The 20,794-nt window shown below is 32.9% G+C and overlaps 1 protein-coding gene across 1 annotated transcript; it reads left to right on the forward strand.

The window, feature by feature from the left end:
- The first annotated feature begins 5,192 nt into the window (after positions 1-5,192).
- Positions 5,193-10,244, forward strand: LACS2 (long-chain acyl-CoA synthetase 2). Its single transcript, XM_078995518.1, has 19 exons — positions 5,193-5,516; positions 6,400-6,463; positions 6,545-6,634; positions 6,873-6,929; positions 7,035-7,083; positions 7,170-7,246; positions 7,368-7,407; positions 7,495-7,589; positions 7,671-7,835; positions 7,936-8,046; positions 8,114-8,201; positions 8,267-8,333; positions 8,421-8,496; positions 8,573-8,690; positions 8,850-9,095; positions 9,179-9,318; positions 9,395-9,577; positions 9,656-9,775; positions 10,002-10,244. Exons 1-19 carry the CDS (start codon positions 5,371-5,373, stop codon positions 10,047-10,049), a joined length of 1,980 nt encoding a protein of 659 aa, XP_078851644.1. The 5' UTR covers positions 5,193-5,370; the 3' UTR covers positions 10,050-10,244.
- The last annotated feature ends 10,550 nt before the right edge of the window (positions 10,245-20,794 follow it).

Below are 20,794 nucleotides of genomic sequence, written 5' to 3' on the forward strand. Positions count from 1 at the left end.
AGAAATTTTTTCTCTATAATGTATCCACCAACAAATATATGCCACCAATACTGCTAGTTCTCATATGGTATAAAATACTTCTTAAGCCTTTTACTACTTACCACAATTAAGTACTAGGGATGCACTTCTAAGCACCAAGTCTTCAACTGGCTTCAAAAGAGAGTAAGAGATGGGGAGATGAAGAACATACGGTTCTTGAGAGAAAAAGGAAGGATCAACCTTCAAATACAAGCCTCATGCATCTAATATATACTTACATATTCAATCAAAGACCCATACATCTACAAAGTCAAATGTATGACTCTTTAAGGAGTATGGTGTATAAGAAGAAAGGTTGAAAGCAAACTATCTAATCCCATCATGTAGGATTCGACCATGATGAATGGAAAAAGGATTTTGGAATGTCTCACACTCTATCTTAAATTCTACATGTGTATTAGTTTATATACAATATATAAATGAACTTATAAAAATCTAAAAACTCTAAATTACTAATTATACTCTCTAAAAATATTATTTCATAAAAAAATTAATATTTTTAAATTAATTACAAGAGTTGAATATATTTATTAATAATCAAATTGTTAATAAATAATCAATAAGTGACAATTTGCTAAAGATAGGACCCTATAAGATCATATGTTATTAACTAACATCATTATAAAATTATTATTAAGTATATAGATCCAACAAGTCTAGAACACTCCAATCTACTCTAAATTATTATTATTATTATTATTATTATTATTATTATTATTATTGAAACCGGTTCAAATCTGTCCTAATGATCACCTCTACAATATATATATATATATATATATATATATATATATATATATATGATTATTAAGTATATAGATCCAACAGGTCTAGAACACACCAATCTACTCTAAATTATTATTATTATTATTATTATTATTATTGTTATTATTATTATTGAAACCGGTTCAAATCCGTCCTAATGATCACCTCTACAATATATATATATATATATATATATATATATACACACACACACACACACATACACACATAGACCAAGGTTGTCAAGATCGGGATCCTACCTAGGATCGTTTTTGGGTTTGCAAGATCGGGATCGAGATCCTAAGATCCCACATAATAGAATATAATTTTAATTTATAATATTTAATCATGAAAAATATTTCAAACATTTAATTTTTTGTTCAAAATTTATAAAAACTTTAAAATATTAGTCATAAATCACAATAAAAAATGATAAATATTAGACTAGTAAAGGGTAAAAGATATAAAGTGGTAAAAAAAATCATTTGCGAAAAAAAAAAAAAAATAAGTAAGTTAGGATCGGATCTCGATCCTACCCCAAATACGATCATTTTACGATCCGGATCGTTTTTTATACCTAGAATCGTAGGATCGATCCTACGATCAGAATCGCGATTTTAACAACCATGATATATACATAGTAACTTAAAGATCATTGATATATTTAACAATTCCTTAAAGCATACATATAAATTCTATGTTTCTATAGGTACATAAGATATGCACTCTTATACGTCCTATTGGCATTAGCAACAATTATAAAAAAACAAGTAAAAGCAAAGAGAGTGACGTGCATGAAGTCCAAAAAAGGTGAACACAAAACGTAAGGGAATCATGTCCTAGCCATTAAGATTTCTTAGCCTACTTTTCGGTTTGTAATTTTTTCAAAAGATTAATTTCCAATTAATAAATCATAGGACTTTTTTTGGTAATTTGAATCAATCAATGGTATAAATGGTTATTCTTATTATAGTCCAACAAATTTTAGTACATTGATTTAAATGATCAATTGTGATTATTTTTTGCATTTGAGTAACATGTATTTATGTTTTTATGTTTTAAAAGGTCATTTTTAAAAATTTAAAGGGGTCATCCAGTGACACCTATCTTACCTTGCACTTTACCAATTCCACATCATTGACATCTAGATCAAAGCAGATTAAAGAAGTCCAGATCATCGTTGTTATCATAGATAGAGACCCACAAAATGAAAAATGTCTTAACTTTTTTTTTTTTTACAAGATTCTATGCAAACCCTTCAATGGAACCAACGTTAGAGCTTTACTCACCCATCAAATCCAATACAACCCATAATTCTTCATCTCGTTAATCACCCTAACCCCAACACCAAAACCCTTTTTCCTGAATCTTCATCTGAGAGCAAATCGCCCTATTTCAATCGATTTAATGTTTACCCTAGTTTTTCATTTGGGTATTTCTTGAATCTGATTTCTTCATTTGGGTTCAAGGATTTTAAGTCGGAGGAAGATCCTAACACAAGAAAAATCATTTGGGTATTTCTTGAATCCAATAATGCAGACTCAAGATCTTCAACGGAGCACTTGATGTAATTTTCAGGGTGCATCCCACTCTCTATATGACTCCTGAATCTCCCAAGAAATGATCTGTAAGCTGGAATTAGTAGATCAGAAATGGAGATTCTTAGCTCTTCATGAAGTTGTGTATCTGGTATTAGCCATAAAGCTTGAGTTTTGTAAATGCTTTCAAACATGGTGTTAAAGGACTTGAATCGTTATCTCAAAGCAGTTTTTGAAACCCAGATGAGAAACTTCCACTCACGTGTAACCCTTCGTCTCTCAAACAATACAATACTCCTACCCAGGTGGCTCATTGGTAGCTAGTTGCAGCTTGCCAGAATTTTGCTGTGAGTTTTTGCAGGTAATGGTCTCCGATCATCTCTCTCAGCTCCGATGAGCCTTTGATCTTTTGGACGATGTAGTGAATGTTGTTCATGATGAAGGGACGAGCAAGGGATTTCGTTATATATTGAATTGGAGAATCACTACGATCCAAATCAAATGGAGTGCTAATGGCGATTGTTCTTCGTGGTCTATGAAATCCATATCCAGAGTAGTTTGATCGTTTGAGTATCGAGAACCGATTTCTTCATATGGGTTCGTGGATTTTAAGCCCGAGGAAGATCCTACCACAAGAAAAAACATTATGGTGTTGATTTTAAGTAGTGACTCAACGGGTTGAAGGACCTGCTCTAACATGCCAACTTGGCAGGTGATTAGGCGGGAATACCCACTAAAACCGGTAAAGCAACATTTTTAATCGGTAAAGTACAAGTATATGCCCCTAAAATGCAAAAAATAATCATGAGGGACCATTTAAACAAATATACTAAAGTTTATTGGATTACAGTGATAATAACCTTAATATAAAATCATAAGGACTTTTCAGTATGTAATTTGAGTTTATCAAAAACAATAATGATTGGTTGGACTTATGACCTAGAAAATGATAAGAAAGTCATTTAAGATGGTCGATGACCAAAACCTTAATAAAATAAAATCATAACGACATTCCATATAACGATATACAAATATGGATTAGAGTTGTGAAATTTTGTAAATCATAGACACCATTTTTGTAGTTTACTATATGATTAATGATTAGTAAATGTTTAAATATAAATAATAATTAAAAATTCACATAAGGGTACAATTGTCACCGAGAAAGTTATCATATGAAACACAAATTCAAGGACGTTAACATTAAGAAATTTTTAAACTTTGAAATAAACTTAATTACAATTTTTGGTAAAACACATAAACGATTCTTGTAATTATTTTACATTTTACTATACAATATAATATTTGGATTTGAGACTTCAGTTGTATTTATTCAATGAAGGTGATTCAACTACCCAAAATTAAGGAAGAGCACGTGGACCGAGAAATATTTATATTTCTCATTTTCATGATTAATCGATGTTACAATATCAATTTTAAAATATTTGTTAATACATGTTACAATTTAGGGCTGAGCATGAGTCGGTTTGGGTCGGTTTTGACCCAAAACTGAACCCAAACCGATGGTGTCGGTTTTATATAAGAGGTGAATAGGAAGAATGTTTCGTTCCTCTGTGATGTGGGATAAAGTTTCACTGTAACAAATAAAAGAAACGAAGGGATTTGATAGTAGTAAACAAAAAAAAGCTCCACATGTCACGAGAAAGGACCGAACCTGGATCTTTTGCATTATACGTCCGCCTCCTTAGCCAACACACCAACCATCTGTTTGTGCTTACAAGTCACGGAAAACGTATATATACATATATAAATCGCAGAATTCATATTTTTATAAAGTTCGGTTCGGTTCGGTTTCTATCGGTTTCACACATTCCTAAAACCCAAACCGAACCGAATTTTTCGGTTTCTAAATAATACAAACCCAAACCGTCGGTTTATGCTGCGGTTTCGGTTTTACGGTTTCGGTTTCGTCGGTTTTTGTCGGTTTTTCGGTTTCCGGGTTCGGTTTTGCTCACCCCTATGTTACATGTAGCATTAGCATGTACGGACAAAACAATGGCCTAACTAACGTATGATAAAAGAATATTACAACTTTGTTTTAGATATATTTTGGTAAATAAATTGCATAAAACAACCACTAATTTGGTTTTGAGAATTATAAGACCGGCTTAAGCATATATAAATTTCAAAGTCTTATCTTATGAAATATATAAACGACCCACATGAAAGAATAATCAAAGGAAATATCGTAAGCTAGATTTATATAATCAACTTATTTGGAATAACAATGATGAATAAGAATATCATATATTTGCAAGAAAAGAAATATATTGATTTTTCATGAAACATTTTATAATATAATCCTCTTTTTTTTTTTTTTTAAAAAAAAATTATATGTATTAATAGTATATAGTAAGCAATCTTTTCTCATGAGATCATCTGATGCGGCAAGCGGTCGATGCGAATAAAGAAATCCAAACAAAATGTTGGACCTCATCCGATAAGTTTAACTTAATTTCACTAATGGTTATTCATAAATCGAGCTATTTACTATTTAGTGTTGAATGTTTCCAATGTCTCAATGATTCAAAGAATGTATAGTTTTTTAACTGCGGTTCAAAGACTATATCAAACTGCGCTGAATGTTAAATAACAAATTAATTAACAATTATAAAATATAGAATTTTGTTATATAGGTCTTGCGTGTTTGTCGTATCAAATTCGCATCGCATATCTATTGTGAATTTGTATTTTACTCTAGTGGTAAAAAAAAAGTTATCAATTATTTTGAGATATAATCCCTTAAGAAAAGTAATATAATATTTGTGGTAGATGAAGCATTAAAGATTGTATACCATTTACGTGAAAATGAGTGGGAATCCTTAGCAGCAGTAGGAAGAGTGCAAGCTTTAAAGAGAGACTCATGTCATAAAAGCTCCGCTGTATAATGCAGCTGAGCCACCACCACCCCGGCCCCCTTCTTTAATTAATTTCTTCCTCCTCTTTTAACAACCACTCCTCCCTCCACTCACTCATCTCCCCATCACCTCCATCTCCGCCTGAAAACATGTCGGTTTACACCGTTAAAGTTGACGATTCAAGACCAGCCGCCGGCGAAACGCCGTCGGCAGGTCCGGCGTACAGGTGCATTTACGCCAAGGATGCTCTCATGGAGTTGCCTCCCGGTTATGACTCACCCTGGGACTTCTTCAGGTTACTTATTTTTTACAGTTTCATTGGTTTTCATCATGATGCTTGAAAACCCGTTTTTTTATTTCTTTATTTTTTATTGTGATTTTAGATGTGCATGGATATGGATTTTTACATATAAATATTTATCGAAAAGATCTATAGCTATTATGAGTATTGTCATCATTCACGAGATATGATCTTCGATTGGAGAAATTTTGAATAACATTAATGGCAGTATATATGATCGATCTTCCGAATCATTAGAATTTTAAAGGAAAAAAGAAAATATTGGTCGTCGGGTCGGTTTGACTTTTGTTTCCAATTAAGATACGATCTCACCGATCTAGTAAGATAATTAATAGTTACGATTTTTTTCGTACGTTTCCCATTTGTTTTAATAATTAACTAAACGTCATAATACATATTTTAATTTGTAATCTAAGAAACAAGTTAGTGAAGCATAATGTTTTCTGTTGTTAGGAAATGGTATGTTTTAGAACATTAAATAACGTCATTTTCTTGACAACTTAGAACATAATGACAGTGATGCATAAAAATCTCTTTAAAACTTGAAAGTCATCCATACATAATTGTTAATTATGTTTTTATTCAAAATAATTGATTAACAGTGATGCATGATAGCAGTTAAAAAGTTTAAATTTATGAAAAAATTATTATTTTTATTTAAATGGGATAATGCTAAGTCCTTTCTATACAACTTGATCAATATGATTTTCTTAGAATATATGTTAAATATATTATTTCATAGTGTAAAAGTTATCCAAACAATATGTTTCATGTCATCATGATTTATTACAAATAGCCGTTGTTTTGATTTTTAATATCGAAAGCAATCGAAGGGTTTTAGATGATCGTATTAAAAGCTTTTGGTCATTGGTTACAGCGAGTCAGTTAAGAGAAACCCAAAGAACCCTGCGCTTGGTCGTCGTCAAATCATCGATGGAAAGGTACGCAAATCCGCCATTAACGTTCGTATTATGAATATATGAACTCCAAGGAAGATGATGATTGGATTCAATTTCTTACAGGCCGGTGGTTATTCATGGCTATCATATCAAGATGCCTACAATTCTGCTATCAAAATTGCTTCCGCCATCCGAACCCGATCTGTTAATCCAGTGAGTTCCTGACTTCGATAATTTTATATCTATTTATATATCTAATTTTTAAAATAGTACACAGTTGTGAGGTTTATTCAAAAAAAACTTTCGTTTATGCTAGAGCATAGTGACTGTGGAGAGATTTGTCCTAATTTGAAAATTCTGAGCGTTTCTTTCCTTTTTGATTAAATCTCTTTTCTGTTAAAAAGTTGCTTGTTTGGTATGATTAAGTTCAATTTCTCAAATTTGAATTTAGGGAGATCGATGCGGCATATATGGAACTAACAGTCCTGAATGGATAATTTCTATGGAGGTATGATTATATCAGTAGGGAAGGGTATATCTTCTTAATCGTACTCTTCTATCGTGAATTTTATTTGAAGCAAAAAATGATCTTGTCGAGTTCATCTTTTCACAGGCTTGTAACTGCAATGGCATAACCTATGTGCCCCTATATGACACACTTGGTACACTTCATGTCTTTTTATTTATGAAACTTGAGGTCAATTTTATTTGTATTAATCTAAACACCATTTGAGTATCCTTGCCACAGGTGCTAATGCAGCTGAGTACATCATCAACCATGCAGAAATTTCCTTAGTTTTTGTTCAAGAGAGCAAGTTGCCTGCTGTAAGTTATATTCTTATCTTCTTTATCCAAGTTTCTTAATTGCATTACACATGTACATAAGCATTATCAAACATTTGTTCTTATCACTTTCTTGATTGGTTGGTTATAATAATTCATGCAGTTATTATCATGTGTTCCAAATTGCTCATCAAATCTAAAAAGTAAGCCAACTTCACGAATCAATTCATCAGAGAATCTAAGTACATTTTCAAAATGACTAAGTTCTGTTTCTGTCTTTCTTGTTGAAGCTATCGTGAGCTTTGGGAATGTCTCTGGATCACAAAAGAAGGAAGCCATGGAACAATGTGTTGATTGCTTCTCATGGGAAGAATTTACTTCAATGGTAAGTAGTGTATTGCTGCTCAAATCAGAAATTTCCAGCAATCACTTAACCTAATGATCACATCTTGTTCATCATTTTCAGGGAAACTTGGATGATGAACTCCCTGCAAAACATAAATCTGACATTTGCACAATAATGTATACAAGTGGGACAACTGGAGAACCAAAAGGAGTCATACTAAATAACTACACTTTCATGTCTGAGGTCCTATCTGTACATCAACTACTTGTAGAAACAGACAAACCTGTAAGTTGCAAATCAAAATTTTCCATGTTTACAGAATTCTGAATTCTGCATTTGTATATAATCAGTCTCTTTAATATTTTGTGTTCATGTTTTACTCCAGGCCACAGAAGAAGATACCTACTTCTCTTTTCTTCCATTAGCACATATATTTGATCAGATAATGGAGACATATTGCATCTACAGTGGTTCCTCAATAGGGTTTTGGCAAGGAGTAAGAATTTAGCTAATTTGTATATAGTAATACTTTCATAATCTAATTTCAATCCAACTTTTTTCAGGATATCAGATATTTGATTGAGGACCTTCTTGTGTTACAACCAACCATATTTTGTGGTGTTCCACGTGTTTATGACCGCATTTACACCGGTAAAAAAACTACCTTTGAAAATTTCAAATTATTTTACATAATTATATATTTGAAATCACTCTAGGTATAATGGCCAAGATTTCAACCGGAGGTGCTGTAAAAAAGGCATTATTCGACTTTGCATACAATTAGTATGTTTTACAATTCACCTTTTCATCATTTTCCATTTATTCTCTTTTTCCTCCTTCTGATATGACTAACTTAAAAACAATTAACAGTAAATTGAGGAATCTTGAAAAGGGTATCCAACAAGACAAATCCGCCCCTCTTCTGGACAAGCTAGTCTTCGATAAGGTCAAATCCTAGTCTCTTTTTTACTAAATTATTTGATTAAAATTTTAATTTTTATGATTTTATTATTCCAATCCAGATCAAACAAGGGTTTGGAGGACGAGTTCGTCTTATGTTATCTGGAGCTGCACCTTTACCACAACACGTTGAGGAATTTCTAAGAGTCACATGTTGCACTGTCCTCTCACAAGGATACGGTTGATATATATATATATATATATATATATATATATATATATATATATATATATATATATATATATATATATATATATATATATATATATCTTTTATCTATTATAAATAATAATAATTAAATATTAATTAACTTTTTGTAAAAATTTATAAAATGGCAGGTCTCACCGAAAGTTGCGGCGGATGTTTTACATCCATAGCAAATGTGCATTCCATGGTCGGAACCGTTGGTGTCCCAATGACCACAATTGAAGCAAGGCTAGAGTCGGTGCCAGAAATGGGATATGACGCTCTTGCCCCTGTGCCACGTGGCGAAATTTGCTTAAGGGGAAACACTTTATTCTCAGGGTACCATAAGCGAGAGGATCTTACGAACTCTGTCCTTGTGGACGGCTGGTTCCATACTGGTAACAACATTTAAAATCTATTTTTACGATTCAAAGGTACAAAATTTTGATTTTGATTTTTTTTTTTTTTGGCAATTTTACAGGTGATATTGGGGAATGGCAGCCTGATGGAGCAATGAAAATTATCGACAGGAAAAAAAATATATTTAAGTTGTCACAAGGGGAGTATGTTGCAGTTGAAAACATTGAAAGCACGTATTCACGCTCTCCTTTGGTAACCTCGGTATGCAAATATTTAATACTTACTATAATGTTGTAGTCTTATAATAATCGTTAACAAATTTGTTGTGATTTGACAGATTTGGGTGTACGGAAATAGTTTTGAATCTTTTCTAGTCGGTGTTGTGGTGCCGGATAAATTGGTGATTGAAGAATGGGCGGAAAAGAATGGCGAATCAGGGGATTTTGTGTCGTTGTGTAACAACTCGAATGTTAGAAAATATGTCCTTGATGAGCTTAACTCTGAAGCTCAGAAAAATAAAGTAAGTTCAGTTTTAAATTAAATATGAAATTTGTTGTTTTATTATTTTGGGTGGTGATAAAATAGATTGGGTACGCAGCTTCGTGGTTTTGAGATGCTGAAAGCGGTTCATTTGGACCCAATTCCGTTTGACTTTGAACGGGAGTTGATAACTCCCACGTTTAAACTGAAGAGGCAGCACCTCCTAAAATATTACAAGGTACTTATAATTTACAATAATGGTCCCTGTGGTTTCTGATTTTTACTTTGTTTAGTCCGAATTTGATTTTTTTAGTTTTGATACTTATTTCAGTGTTTGACGTTGATTTATATGAAACCTTAAATAAGGACCAAAACTGAATAGTGTTTTTAACTTTGGACTGTTTCGGTAAAGAAATAAAAGCACAAGCACTATTTTTGTAATTTACTCTTTTGTCTATCTGTAGGATTGCATTGATCAACTATATAGTGAAGCGAAGACATCAAAGAAATGAAACTGAAACACGTGGGTGGATCCATGGCATTCAAAGCAACGTTCATGTCGTGTTTTGTGTATTGTAAATTCATACGTTATTTTTGAACATGTTTGTCACGTAGAAATCTCTATATCTATTATTCTCAATATGGTTTGTAATATTGTATTATTAAAGGCTATTTACATTTTGTCATATAAGATCCACCATTTTTAAGATTCCTCAACGGTAGATCATAATATCCGCATAGCAAAATTCGTCCTACTTAACAACTAAAATATAAGATGAATATTGATTGGTGGCAATTTAGCATGGGTTGGAATAGAATAAAACCTGTGGGACCCTCCTTCCGAAGTGTAGGACATTATTTGATTATTTCAATAAGACGATCTTTTGAGGGATTATTTTTCAAATGATCAACAACTAAATGATCAACAACTAAGAAAATATGTTGTTTACACAACTATCGTCATTATGATATATTCTTATTAATTTTTATTCATTTTTGTTTTCACATATCGTTTTTCACTCATTTTCATTCTTACAGAATACACAATAAACATCCTAACAACATTCCCATAGAATGAGAATCATAAGAAAAAAATTATAATAACCTTATACATGATTTAGTTAGTGAGAATGCATGATAATGACAACAATTATATAAGGTTGAACATATTCACATCAGCAAATAACATATTTTCTTTGTTATTATCACAGAATAACATTGTCCACTCGTCCTCACAATAGATATTCATCAACATTTTAACCTATATATATGAGCGACTTGGGCTTAGGCCCAGGGCAACAAAATTCTAGGGGCATAAATTTGTCCAAAAATGTCTATAGTGTGTATAATAATGGCCCAAAAAAATTAGCCCATACTTGTGATCTGTGATCTGATCGAGAAAGTAGGGGAACGACAATCGATAGATGCAAAACAACCATCGTTGTGTATCCGAGCATTCAAATGCGCATGTAAAATCGAAACGTCCTCTCGACTATTGCGCCTAGAAACCTAATGGTTTCGATTTGAGAACTGCAATCGTTTAAATCGGTAATCGCAACCTAGTTATCTCATCTCTATGTGGTCTGATTTCTATTTCTTATTCTCAGTTTCTCATTTTAAATCTTTCTATTCTCTTAACCTGTTGTTGGTTGTGCTACAGTTCAATATTTCAATCGTCAATTTCGATTTTTTTTCAACCTTTCATTGTAAGTCCGATCAACGATTCACCAATCACCACTCACTGTGCTTGATTGGGTTCGATTTTTTTCCTTCCTGAAGCAAGAGGAAAACGAAAGGAACTATTGTATTTGTATTTTTTCTAATTTATGGTTTCTCTTCAACAGTTCATCTGATTTGGGTCAGTGGTTGAGTTCGTTTTCTCTAAGTTTGGTTCTAATTTCGATTTTTTTCTTAGTTTGTTTCTAATATTGAATCTGATCTATAATTTTCTTTATTGTATGTGATTAAATGATTCGTTTTTGTGATGTGAATGACAAAATCAGGAGGCATATCTGATTTCTTTTGAGTATTTGGAGTTGCATAAGGAAAGCACTGATTTCTTATTTCTCTTCAAGTGATTTGGATTAGTTTTCTACTTCTCTTCTTATTTCGATTTTACATTCTTTTTTAGCTTGAAATCTGCTGCCATCAACCTCTCTAAACTTTTTTGATTTTGTTTATTGTTTCTGTGATGTTATGTAAATCAGGAGGCTGATTGATTGAACTTTTGATTTTTGTTTATATTGAAATCCGACGACTATGTTTTGCTTAAAATCAGCCGCTTTGTTTTCTTGTTTCTAGAGAGGTATAAATTTATATAATTGTTGTTATTGGACAGTAACTTTAAAAAAGTTTATTCCTATTTTTTATTCTTTGGTTTATTTTTCAAATATCTTGAATTCTTAAAAGTGGATATGTTCCCTAATGTGTTGAATATTTCTCTGCTTAGTTTCTGTGACTACTTTTTTGTTTGTAAGAAGAATGAATATATTCCTTAATATGTTGGTTGCATACTCGATATTGGTTGTGATTGCTTCCATGGAAGGAAGTTTTTCAACATTGAAGCTCTTGATATTGTATCTCCGTAGTACTCAAGAAAGATAGAATGAATTTTATAAAATATTGATTATCGTAAAATAAAAGATGCTTTTGCTTCAAAATTACATAAAAAACATCATTTTAGGTGATTTTTATAGGTTTTTGTTTGTATTGTTTGTTTAATTATAAATTTACTGCATTTTTTATTTTGTAAAATTTTCATATATAAGGGCATAAAATTTTGATTTCGCCCTGTATAGTAAAAAACAATGGACCGACTCTCTCTCTCTCTCTCTACATATATATATATATATATATATATATATATATATATATATATATATATATATATATATATATATATATATATATATATATATATATATATATATATAATCAATTAAAAAACCATTATTAAAAAAGTCTTTTTGGGCTGTATTAGTTAGAAGAGGATGGTCTCAAATGAATAAATATATCATATTTATACTTTAGAAAAATGATTATGGAAAAATAATAATAACCGAAACGTGTTATCTACCTTTGTATAAATTCGGTTAAGCATTAACAAACCAAACACAACTAAAATTCTAAATAGACAAACACTTTGTACGTGGCAATGTAGCTAATGTCAAATTCGAGTTCTTCGCGTGTAGGAATGGCAATGGGGCGGGTTCGGGGCGGGGCATGGCTTCCCAAACCCGCCCCGATAACTTTCGGGTATCTTATCGGGGCACCCCATTGGGTTTCGGGTTTCCCCGTCGGGTTTCGGGTATCTTATCGGGTTTACAACAACTGATAACGAAATCTTTATTCTCTTTTAGGGTACTCTAATATCTTATAAAATATACATATTCTAGCAACTTTTTTAAATTAAAAACATGATGCATCACTTTAATAAAATAAACTGGACGTTATATAAAAAATTATTTGATTTAAGTTTTGTTTAATACGTCAAAACACATAAAAATGATCATTAACACCAGATTGTTAATAACTAAAAAAATTGTCCACGATAAGTATTTTATATTTGAACGTGTACAATTAACAGCAAAATTTTTTGAACATATTATATATATATATATATATATATATATATATATATATATATATATATATATATATATATATATAAAATTGGGACAGGGCGGGTCGGGGCAAAGATAACCCAGTCTCTGCCCCGAACCCGATAAAAAACCTGATAACAACCCGTTACCCGACCCGAAATGATCGGGTTTCGGGTTCTCCCGTCGGGTTCGGGTTTTTTTGTCATCCCTATTCGCGTGTTAGTTGGCCTATGATACATAATTACATGTACTTTTTTTTTGTCTTCCAAAATGGCTTTTCTTTAATTTTAGATTAAAGTTAGGCATAGTAGCGGAGGTAGAAATTTTTATATAGAAGTACAAAAATTATCAATAAATATTCTATGTGGTTATCATATTCGAGGTATTAAAAAACATAATATAATCTTTTTAGCTAGGTGTACAATATCATAAAACATTTTACAAATAATTTTTTTTATATACATAAAACAATTTTTTTTGGGGGTGCTGTAGTATCTCTAACGCTCCATTTGGTTCCGCCACTGGCTATGCAGTCATTCTAATTTATGCATACTATTCTCGTAAGAACTTTATTCAGATTAGTTGAAATAATTTGACAATTTGAAAAAAAAAACATTTTATTTAAAAATATAAAATACAAGAATATAAAAAATAATGATCGTTATTTATTACATATATGATAAAAATAAGTATATGCAACTTATAACTTAGAAAGAAAACTATGATACACTTTTTTATTAATTGATTACTTTATTATATATTATATAATAATGATGGAATATGACATTAATAACTAGAATTTTATCACCATTATTGTCTGTTGCCAACGAAAATCCGTTGTCATCTTTTGTTAAATTAACTCCCAGTTGCTTACATAAAAAACTAAATCGTTTATGGAATGCTTTTATTAAGTGTAAAATGGATGGATTCAACTCGTTTCGAGTTAAAGAGATAATCAATCAATTATTTCTCTTGGAAAAAAATAGATATCATGCTTGATTAATCCGTTGAATCAAATTGTCTTGAGGGCAATTCTAAATGTATGATGTGCCTCCGGCTTCACCTTCCATCTCTTATGAGAGTTACCGCCTTCTTCACGTTTAAGTTAATCCGGAGACAACAAACAATTCATAAGCTGATTGGCCGGGAGGGGGTCCCGGATCAACGCACCGATGATAAAGTTAGAGAAGACCTTGAGAGAGTATATTGAAAATCAAATGGAGTTTGATAGAGTGGTGTATGTGTGTTTGTGTACCTTGTAAAGTGATTTTCGTCACTTATTTATAGTCTATATTTAGGAGGTCATGACCTCTTCTTGTGTAACGATCCAAATTTTCAAGAAAAATTTGCATTTAAATTAATAAACACAATTGCATAAAACCATGATATCCCACATTTAGTTTTAAAACATCATCCATTATATTATATAAATCATCAGAGTCCCCAAACATATTAGCGAATGAGAGATAGAGTGCACACCGTGCCATCACACCTTGCTCTTGCCCTTGGGCTCCGACGTACCTGAAACAAATCAACAACCTGTAAGCGAAACGCTTAGTGAGTTCCCCAGAGCATACCACATACCACACATACACATATCCTAGTAACTAATCAAACTACACACATATCACATAAGCCATGCATATAAAACCAGCAAGAATGCCATGAGCTACACCACATGGTCTTTACCCAGGACTGCCATGGGTACCCCACATGGTCTTATATCTAATGTCATGGGCTACCCCACATGGTCTTTACCTAGGACTGCCATGGGCTACCCCACATGGTATTACATCTAATGTCATGGGCTACCCCACATGGTCTTTACCTAGGACTGCCATGGGGTACCCCACATGATCTTACATCCAATGTCACGGGCTCCCCCAGGGTCTTCATGCAAAACATACAATCACATATCATATCAAATCACAGAGTGACTACATATATACCATAAACACATAATAGGTCGGCCTTGGTGCCTTAGACCTATAGGTATGGTGAGAAGACTCACCTCAGTCTGATGAACACACAAGCTGCTCTCCTAACAATCTGCAACCTCTTGAACTGGACAATTTATATTAATCAATGTTAGGATCTTAAATTAATCCAGGAAAACCCAAACCCATATCCTTCCATGAGGCCCAAAATACCCTTCCCTTGCTAATGGGCCTAAAGTCCTAGTCCAAGTTCATTAATGGGCCTTTTAGCCCAAAAGTCCCACCCAAAGTATTCATGGCTCATAACAGAAGAAATGGACCACAATTCACATAATACAACCAACCCATTAACCAAAATGAAGCCCAAGAGCACAAAGGCCCAAAACAAATCCAACCCAAAAACATTGTTGTGCCTGTCATCCCCCCCCCCCCCCCCCCTATTTCCAAAAACATTGGGAAGGCGGAGCTTAACAGTAAAAACCTCCATATTCTTCGACTAGGGCAGCATTGAGAGCTCAATTTTCCAAAAGAAAAGAAGGGACATAGAAAATCGTTTCCTTAGGATGGGTAATGGATCGTCCTGAGAAGGTGATCGATTTATCTTACCCTAAACGCAAAAGGACCACTCATGGTAATGAAACAAGAAATCATGGTCTATTGTTGTATGGAGATCATCCTACTTCTGAGTTTGTCAATGCAGGGCCTTCTTTGGAAACATCTGCAACAACTACTCGTCATGAGTGTTTGATAATTACTGATCCCGAGTTAAAATATGCCAAGTTCTGGTGCTCCTCTCCCTATTACTTTGGAAATTCCAGTTATCCCTAAGTCTGTTGATCCGTTGCCAAAAGATCAAACTCCTTCCACTTTATTAACATGCTGTTGCCTTTCAACAAAAGCTTTTTGGAGATGGCTTTGGACTTCTCTAAGCGTCGCTGAGTCCACAACCATCACGGTGGATCCTCTTCCATATAGTTTGGATGCCAACATACCTTTATTACGCCCAACATAATAGGCAACATGAAAAAATAAAAAACACTTAGAATTTTAAGAAATTTACTTAGGAACCAGACATTACATAAGATATGAAAAAAAATGAATTTTGGCATAATTCAAATCAGATAATTACCAAAAAAAATAACCACACAAATCAAATTAGGCAGAAAATCTCGAATCTCTGATTTTCAGCTGAGCTCACGCTATGATAGAAAATCTGTCACGTTATGAGAACAGATTTTTGAAAACAAAAATGTCCAATTCAACTTATTCACTTTCAATGTTAGACAACCAGGCTACGATACCATTAATGGATTTTATAGGTTACAAAAACGATTTTATAGGTTACAAAAACTATGTACTTGCTGAATTTCACTTAACACTTAAGGGCACATGCAACCTAAAAGATATATGTCAATAACACTTTGAATGTAACATACAATGAATAAAAAACAACCACAGATCCTAATTGAAACCCTATTATAATCGAAATACAAGAATTAGGGTTACATACCTTTGATTTGTTGAAGTAAACAAATCACTTAAATCCTATGTAGTTGTTAGACTTGGAAAGCTTAGCACCAAAAAATGATGTCTCTAATGGCTCAAACCCAAACCCTAGAACTAAAAGACAAGATAGGAGTAAGGAGGAGAACAACAAAAATTTGGATATCTCCGGGTAAAAGGACACAAAAGTAACTGACCCAAGGGTCCTATTTATAGTTGTTGGGAAACCTTAGAAACCCTAAATTTGACCATATAATAATATATTTCAAATCAAAAAATTATCTAGTTTCCTAAGTCTCAATAGGAGGCTTCTAGAAACCCTAATTGGGTCCTAAAAACCGTCCCTAGAACTAAAACACAAGATAGGAGTAAGGAGGAGAACAACAAAAAATGATGTCTCTAATGGCTCAAACCCAAACCCTAGAACTAAAAGACAAGATAGGAGTAAGGAGGAGAACAACAAAAATTTGGATATCTCCGGGTAAAAGGACACAAAAGTAACTGACCCAAGGGTCCTATTTATAGTTGTTGGGAAACCTTAGAAACCCTAAATTTGACCATATAATAATATATTTCAAATCAAAAAATTATCTAGTTTCCTAAGTCTCAATAGGAGGCTTCTAGAAACCCTAATTGGGTCCTAAAAACCGTCCATGTGATGAAGGTTTCTAGATCCTCTCATTTATTCAACTATTGAGTAATTACAACTCATTCCTTGCACCTTTAATCAATTTGAATTAATTCCAGATTAATTCTGATTAATAATTAATCAATTCCAATTGATTTCATATTATTTTATTAATCACATAATAAATCAACAAATAAATTAGGGAAATCTGCGAAAAAGTCCCAAAATTTGCCCCAATTTATGATTTAGTCCTAAATTAAATTTTACTTATGAAAAAGGACAGATTACGGGCTAAGACACTCAGTTTGGCCCTAAGAATTGGTAATCCTTATAAGAGCCGGTTACCCCAGCTCATTGACCTTATCACCCTCCATTAAACACCCCGTCATCAACTCCTCCTCTGTAAAAACCCCTTCTTACACTCCATCGAAGCAAAATGGCATCTTCAAGCTCAGTGGGAAGTAGGAGCAATATCCGATCACGAAGGCAAGCATTAAGGGTAACATGCTTTTGTGATGACTCCATTAGTAAGTGGACATCATGGAGGCTAACAAACCCTAGCAGGAGGTTCATCGGCTGCCCTAATCTTCGGGTAAGTATCCCTTAAACTTCTTTAATTACATCTCAAATCTCTTCCAATTAGGTTTTATTTCCTATATAACAGGATGAGGAAAAAGATTGCAAGAACTGGGTTCATATTGTTCCATTTCACCTTCGGATCATGGGTTGAGTATTGAAACTGCAATTTGTCTTCATCGTCACCTTCACTATCACTCTGCTTGTCCTGCGGTGCTTCATCTTCTGACATTCCTTCAAAATCATTTAGGTTTATCTCAGGTATGGTGCATTCGTCGAGCGCTACGTCTGTGAGAGTATTTAGGAACTCATCTTTGCATCGACTTCTTTGTTTGTGTTTGAAAAACTCATCCAATTCCACGTCAATGGTATCGAAGTCATCTACTGTCTCCATTATCACTACAAAACAAAAATTAATCAAATATTTTAAGGGAAACACGATATTGGAGGACCACGTGGATTTTTTTACCTTTGATTCTTCTCAGGTATCGTTTTGCTTCAATGAAGGGTAAGAAGGGGTTTTTACAGAGGAGGAGTTGATGACGGGGTGTTTAAGGGAAGGTGATAAGGTCAATGAGCTGGGGTAACCGACTCTTATAAGGATTACCTATTCTTAGGGCCAAACTGAGTGTATTAGCCGGTAATCTGTCCTTTTTCACAAGTAAAATTTAATTTAGGACTAAATCATAAATTGGGGCAAAATTTTGGGACTTTTTCGCAGATTTCCCAATAAATTATCTATTTCCAATTAATATATTAATCACATAATATATTAATAAATCATTTATTACAATTTATTAATATATAATAAACTAATAAATTTATTCTCTCTCTACAAATGTCATTCTAACCAAATTCTAGTTATAAGGGCACCCCAAAATGGACTTTGTTTCCAATTACAAGAATATATCAATTTAGTTATAAGCTTAGACACCTTAATCCAACACTTCCCACCTTGGTCTAGATTTGGGAGTGGTTCCTTTATTGGATGTAGACCCCAAGTATAAAATTAACAATAGTTTAATACTAGAATTAGCCGTTAATGATAAAAGGGAATGGAATATGGAAAAAAGTCTTATGAAATGATATGATATGTATGAAATGATTTTCATGAAAATACTTTGAAATATTTTTGTTAAAATGTGATAAAGGTTTTGAGTCACAAACTCGTGTATCTCACGAGACATTATCGTCTTACGTATATCTTTTTAATGTCATGTGTTACCATTTACACTTAAGTATAACGGATGATAGATGGAAGTTAGAAGTTAAGAGATAGCAAATGGAGTGGAGCTTTCCAAGCTCCTTATTAATAGTATTGTGGTAATTCTTATTTGCTTGTTATGATTTGTATGATGCTTAATAGTAACACCCAAGTTTTAATTTGTAATTGTCTTGTGGGACCGATTTTTATTAATTGGGGTTTAATACCCAAATATATTAATAGCCATAACATTTAAAAAAGTTTGAAAAAAGTGGGGTGTTACAGTTTTCCTACGAATTAATATCACGGTAACCTGAAAAACATGCTATCATAGGTAAAATGGTAAAATCTAACATTTTTGGCAAATATAATGGCATTAACGAATATAAAAATGGACTTAGGGTAAAACCAAATAAATTTGGCAATTATACATGCTTTTATGACAATTCAACTTTAAAGAATAATGATGTACTTGTTAGGTGCATAAATTGTACCTTTTCATATGTATATATCATGTGTATTCAAAGCATTACATTGCATTTTAGTATAATTTTGAATGCATTTTGCATTTCTCGGAGATTTTCGAGGATCAATCTACTTTTCACTATTTTTGTGGGTGTTTCAGGGGCATTTGAGGATTTGGGCATGCTTATGATGTTAAATTTGGAGATTCTATGCAAAATTTTAGAAGAATCGGAGCAAGATTGAAGAGAATGAAAAAATTGGAAGTTGATGCTTATTCAGGGGACTCCACGGTCGTGGAATGCCATGCCTTTATCGTTCCACGACCGTGAAATGAAGATTTCAGCATATCAGAAATTGTCATTTCGAGGTCGTGCGATCGTTGTCGACAATTTTCTTTGATTTTCCAACGTCCGTTTTACTGAAGTTTATTCGCCATTTTGAACACAAATTCGTTTAAGACATCCCAAAGGGAAATTTTCATCAATTTTATCATCAATTAGCACTTTAGAAACATTTAGATTTCGAATTTGTAAGTTCGTTTGAAAATTTAACTTGTTGAATTTGTGCTTTGATTAAGCCATTTATGGCTAACTTTTCCATCCATTTCGGATTCTAGATCCTTAAACACTTGTTGTTAGACTATGATGTGAACTTAATTTCATGTTTCTATCTAGTAATATTTGATTTTTTTCTTCATTATATACTCAATTTGTACTCTTTTCACTTGATCAATTGTGACAACCCGAAATTTCTATCTTGTACAACTTTCAATTCAATCAAAGTCAGACTCGTTTATGCTATCTTTTAGCATTGTTTAGGGTCTGTTTGAGTGTTATAAGTCTAGTCCAATTAAGGTTTGGGTTTAGGTATAAGTTATCTTACACCATAAGTGTTGCATTCGGTCCAAATACTCCTTCAAGAGGAGTGTACGGCCATACACCCATCATGGCCGTGAACTCATGCGCATATATAAGCCAACCCTTCTTTTTCCCTCACTTTTCACACTTCCAACTCAGGAAAACTCAATTCCCTCTCTCAACTCTCATCTAGCCTTTCACCTTGATCTTCAAAAATGTAAGTATTCCTTCCATTGATTAATTGATACATTGCTTTATCTAGTGAAAATCTATGATTTCATCCATGAAATTACCTCTTTTGACTAGATCTTCAAGAATCTCACCTTTCACTAAGAACACACACTAGTTCTTGGTGGCCGTGAACTCTATAGGGAATCTCAAAAGTGTAAGTATCTCTTCTATCTTCTAGTTAGGCTTGATAAACACTTGATTCCTAGCCTTAAAGCATCATCTAATGCATGAACTCCAAGGGTGTACGGTCGAAC

The sequence above is a fragment of the Lactuca saligna genome, chromosome 5, assembly GCF_052625555.1.
Source record: "Lactuca saligna cultivar CGN05327 chromosome 5, ASM5262555v1, whole genome shotgun sequence".
Lineage (NCBI taxonomy): Eukaryota > Viridiplantae > Streptophyta > Magnoliopsida > Asterales > Asteraceae > Lactuca > Lactuca saligna.

What these genes read in the sequence shown, in the direction of transcription:
- LACS2 (XM_078995518.1), top strand. Translation starts at nt 5,371, where the DNA reads ATGTCGGTTTACACCGTTAAAGTTGACGATTCAAGACCAGCCGCCGGC. An exon ending in TCACCCTGGGACTTCTTCAG is followed by an intron (nt 5,517 to 6,399) that starts GTTACTTATTTT and finishes CATTGGTTACAG; the next exon opens with CGAGTCAGTTAAGAGAAACC. An exon ending in GAACCCGATCTGTTAATCCA is followed by an intron (nt 6,635 to 6,872) that starts GTGAGTTCCTGA and finishes ATTTGAATTTAG; the next exon opens with GGAGATCGATGCGGCATATA.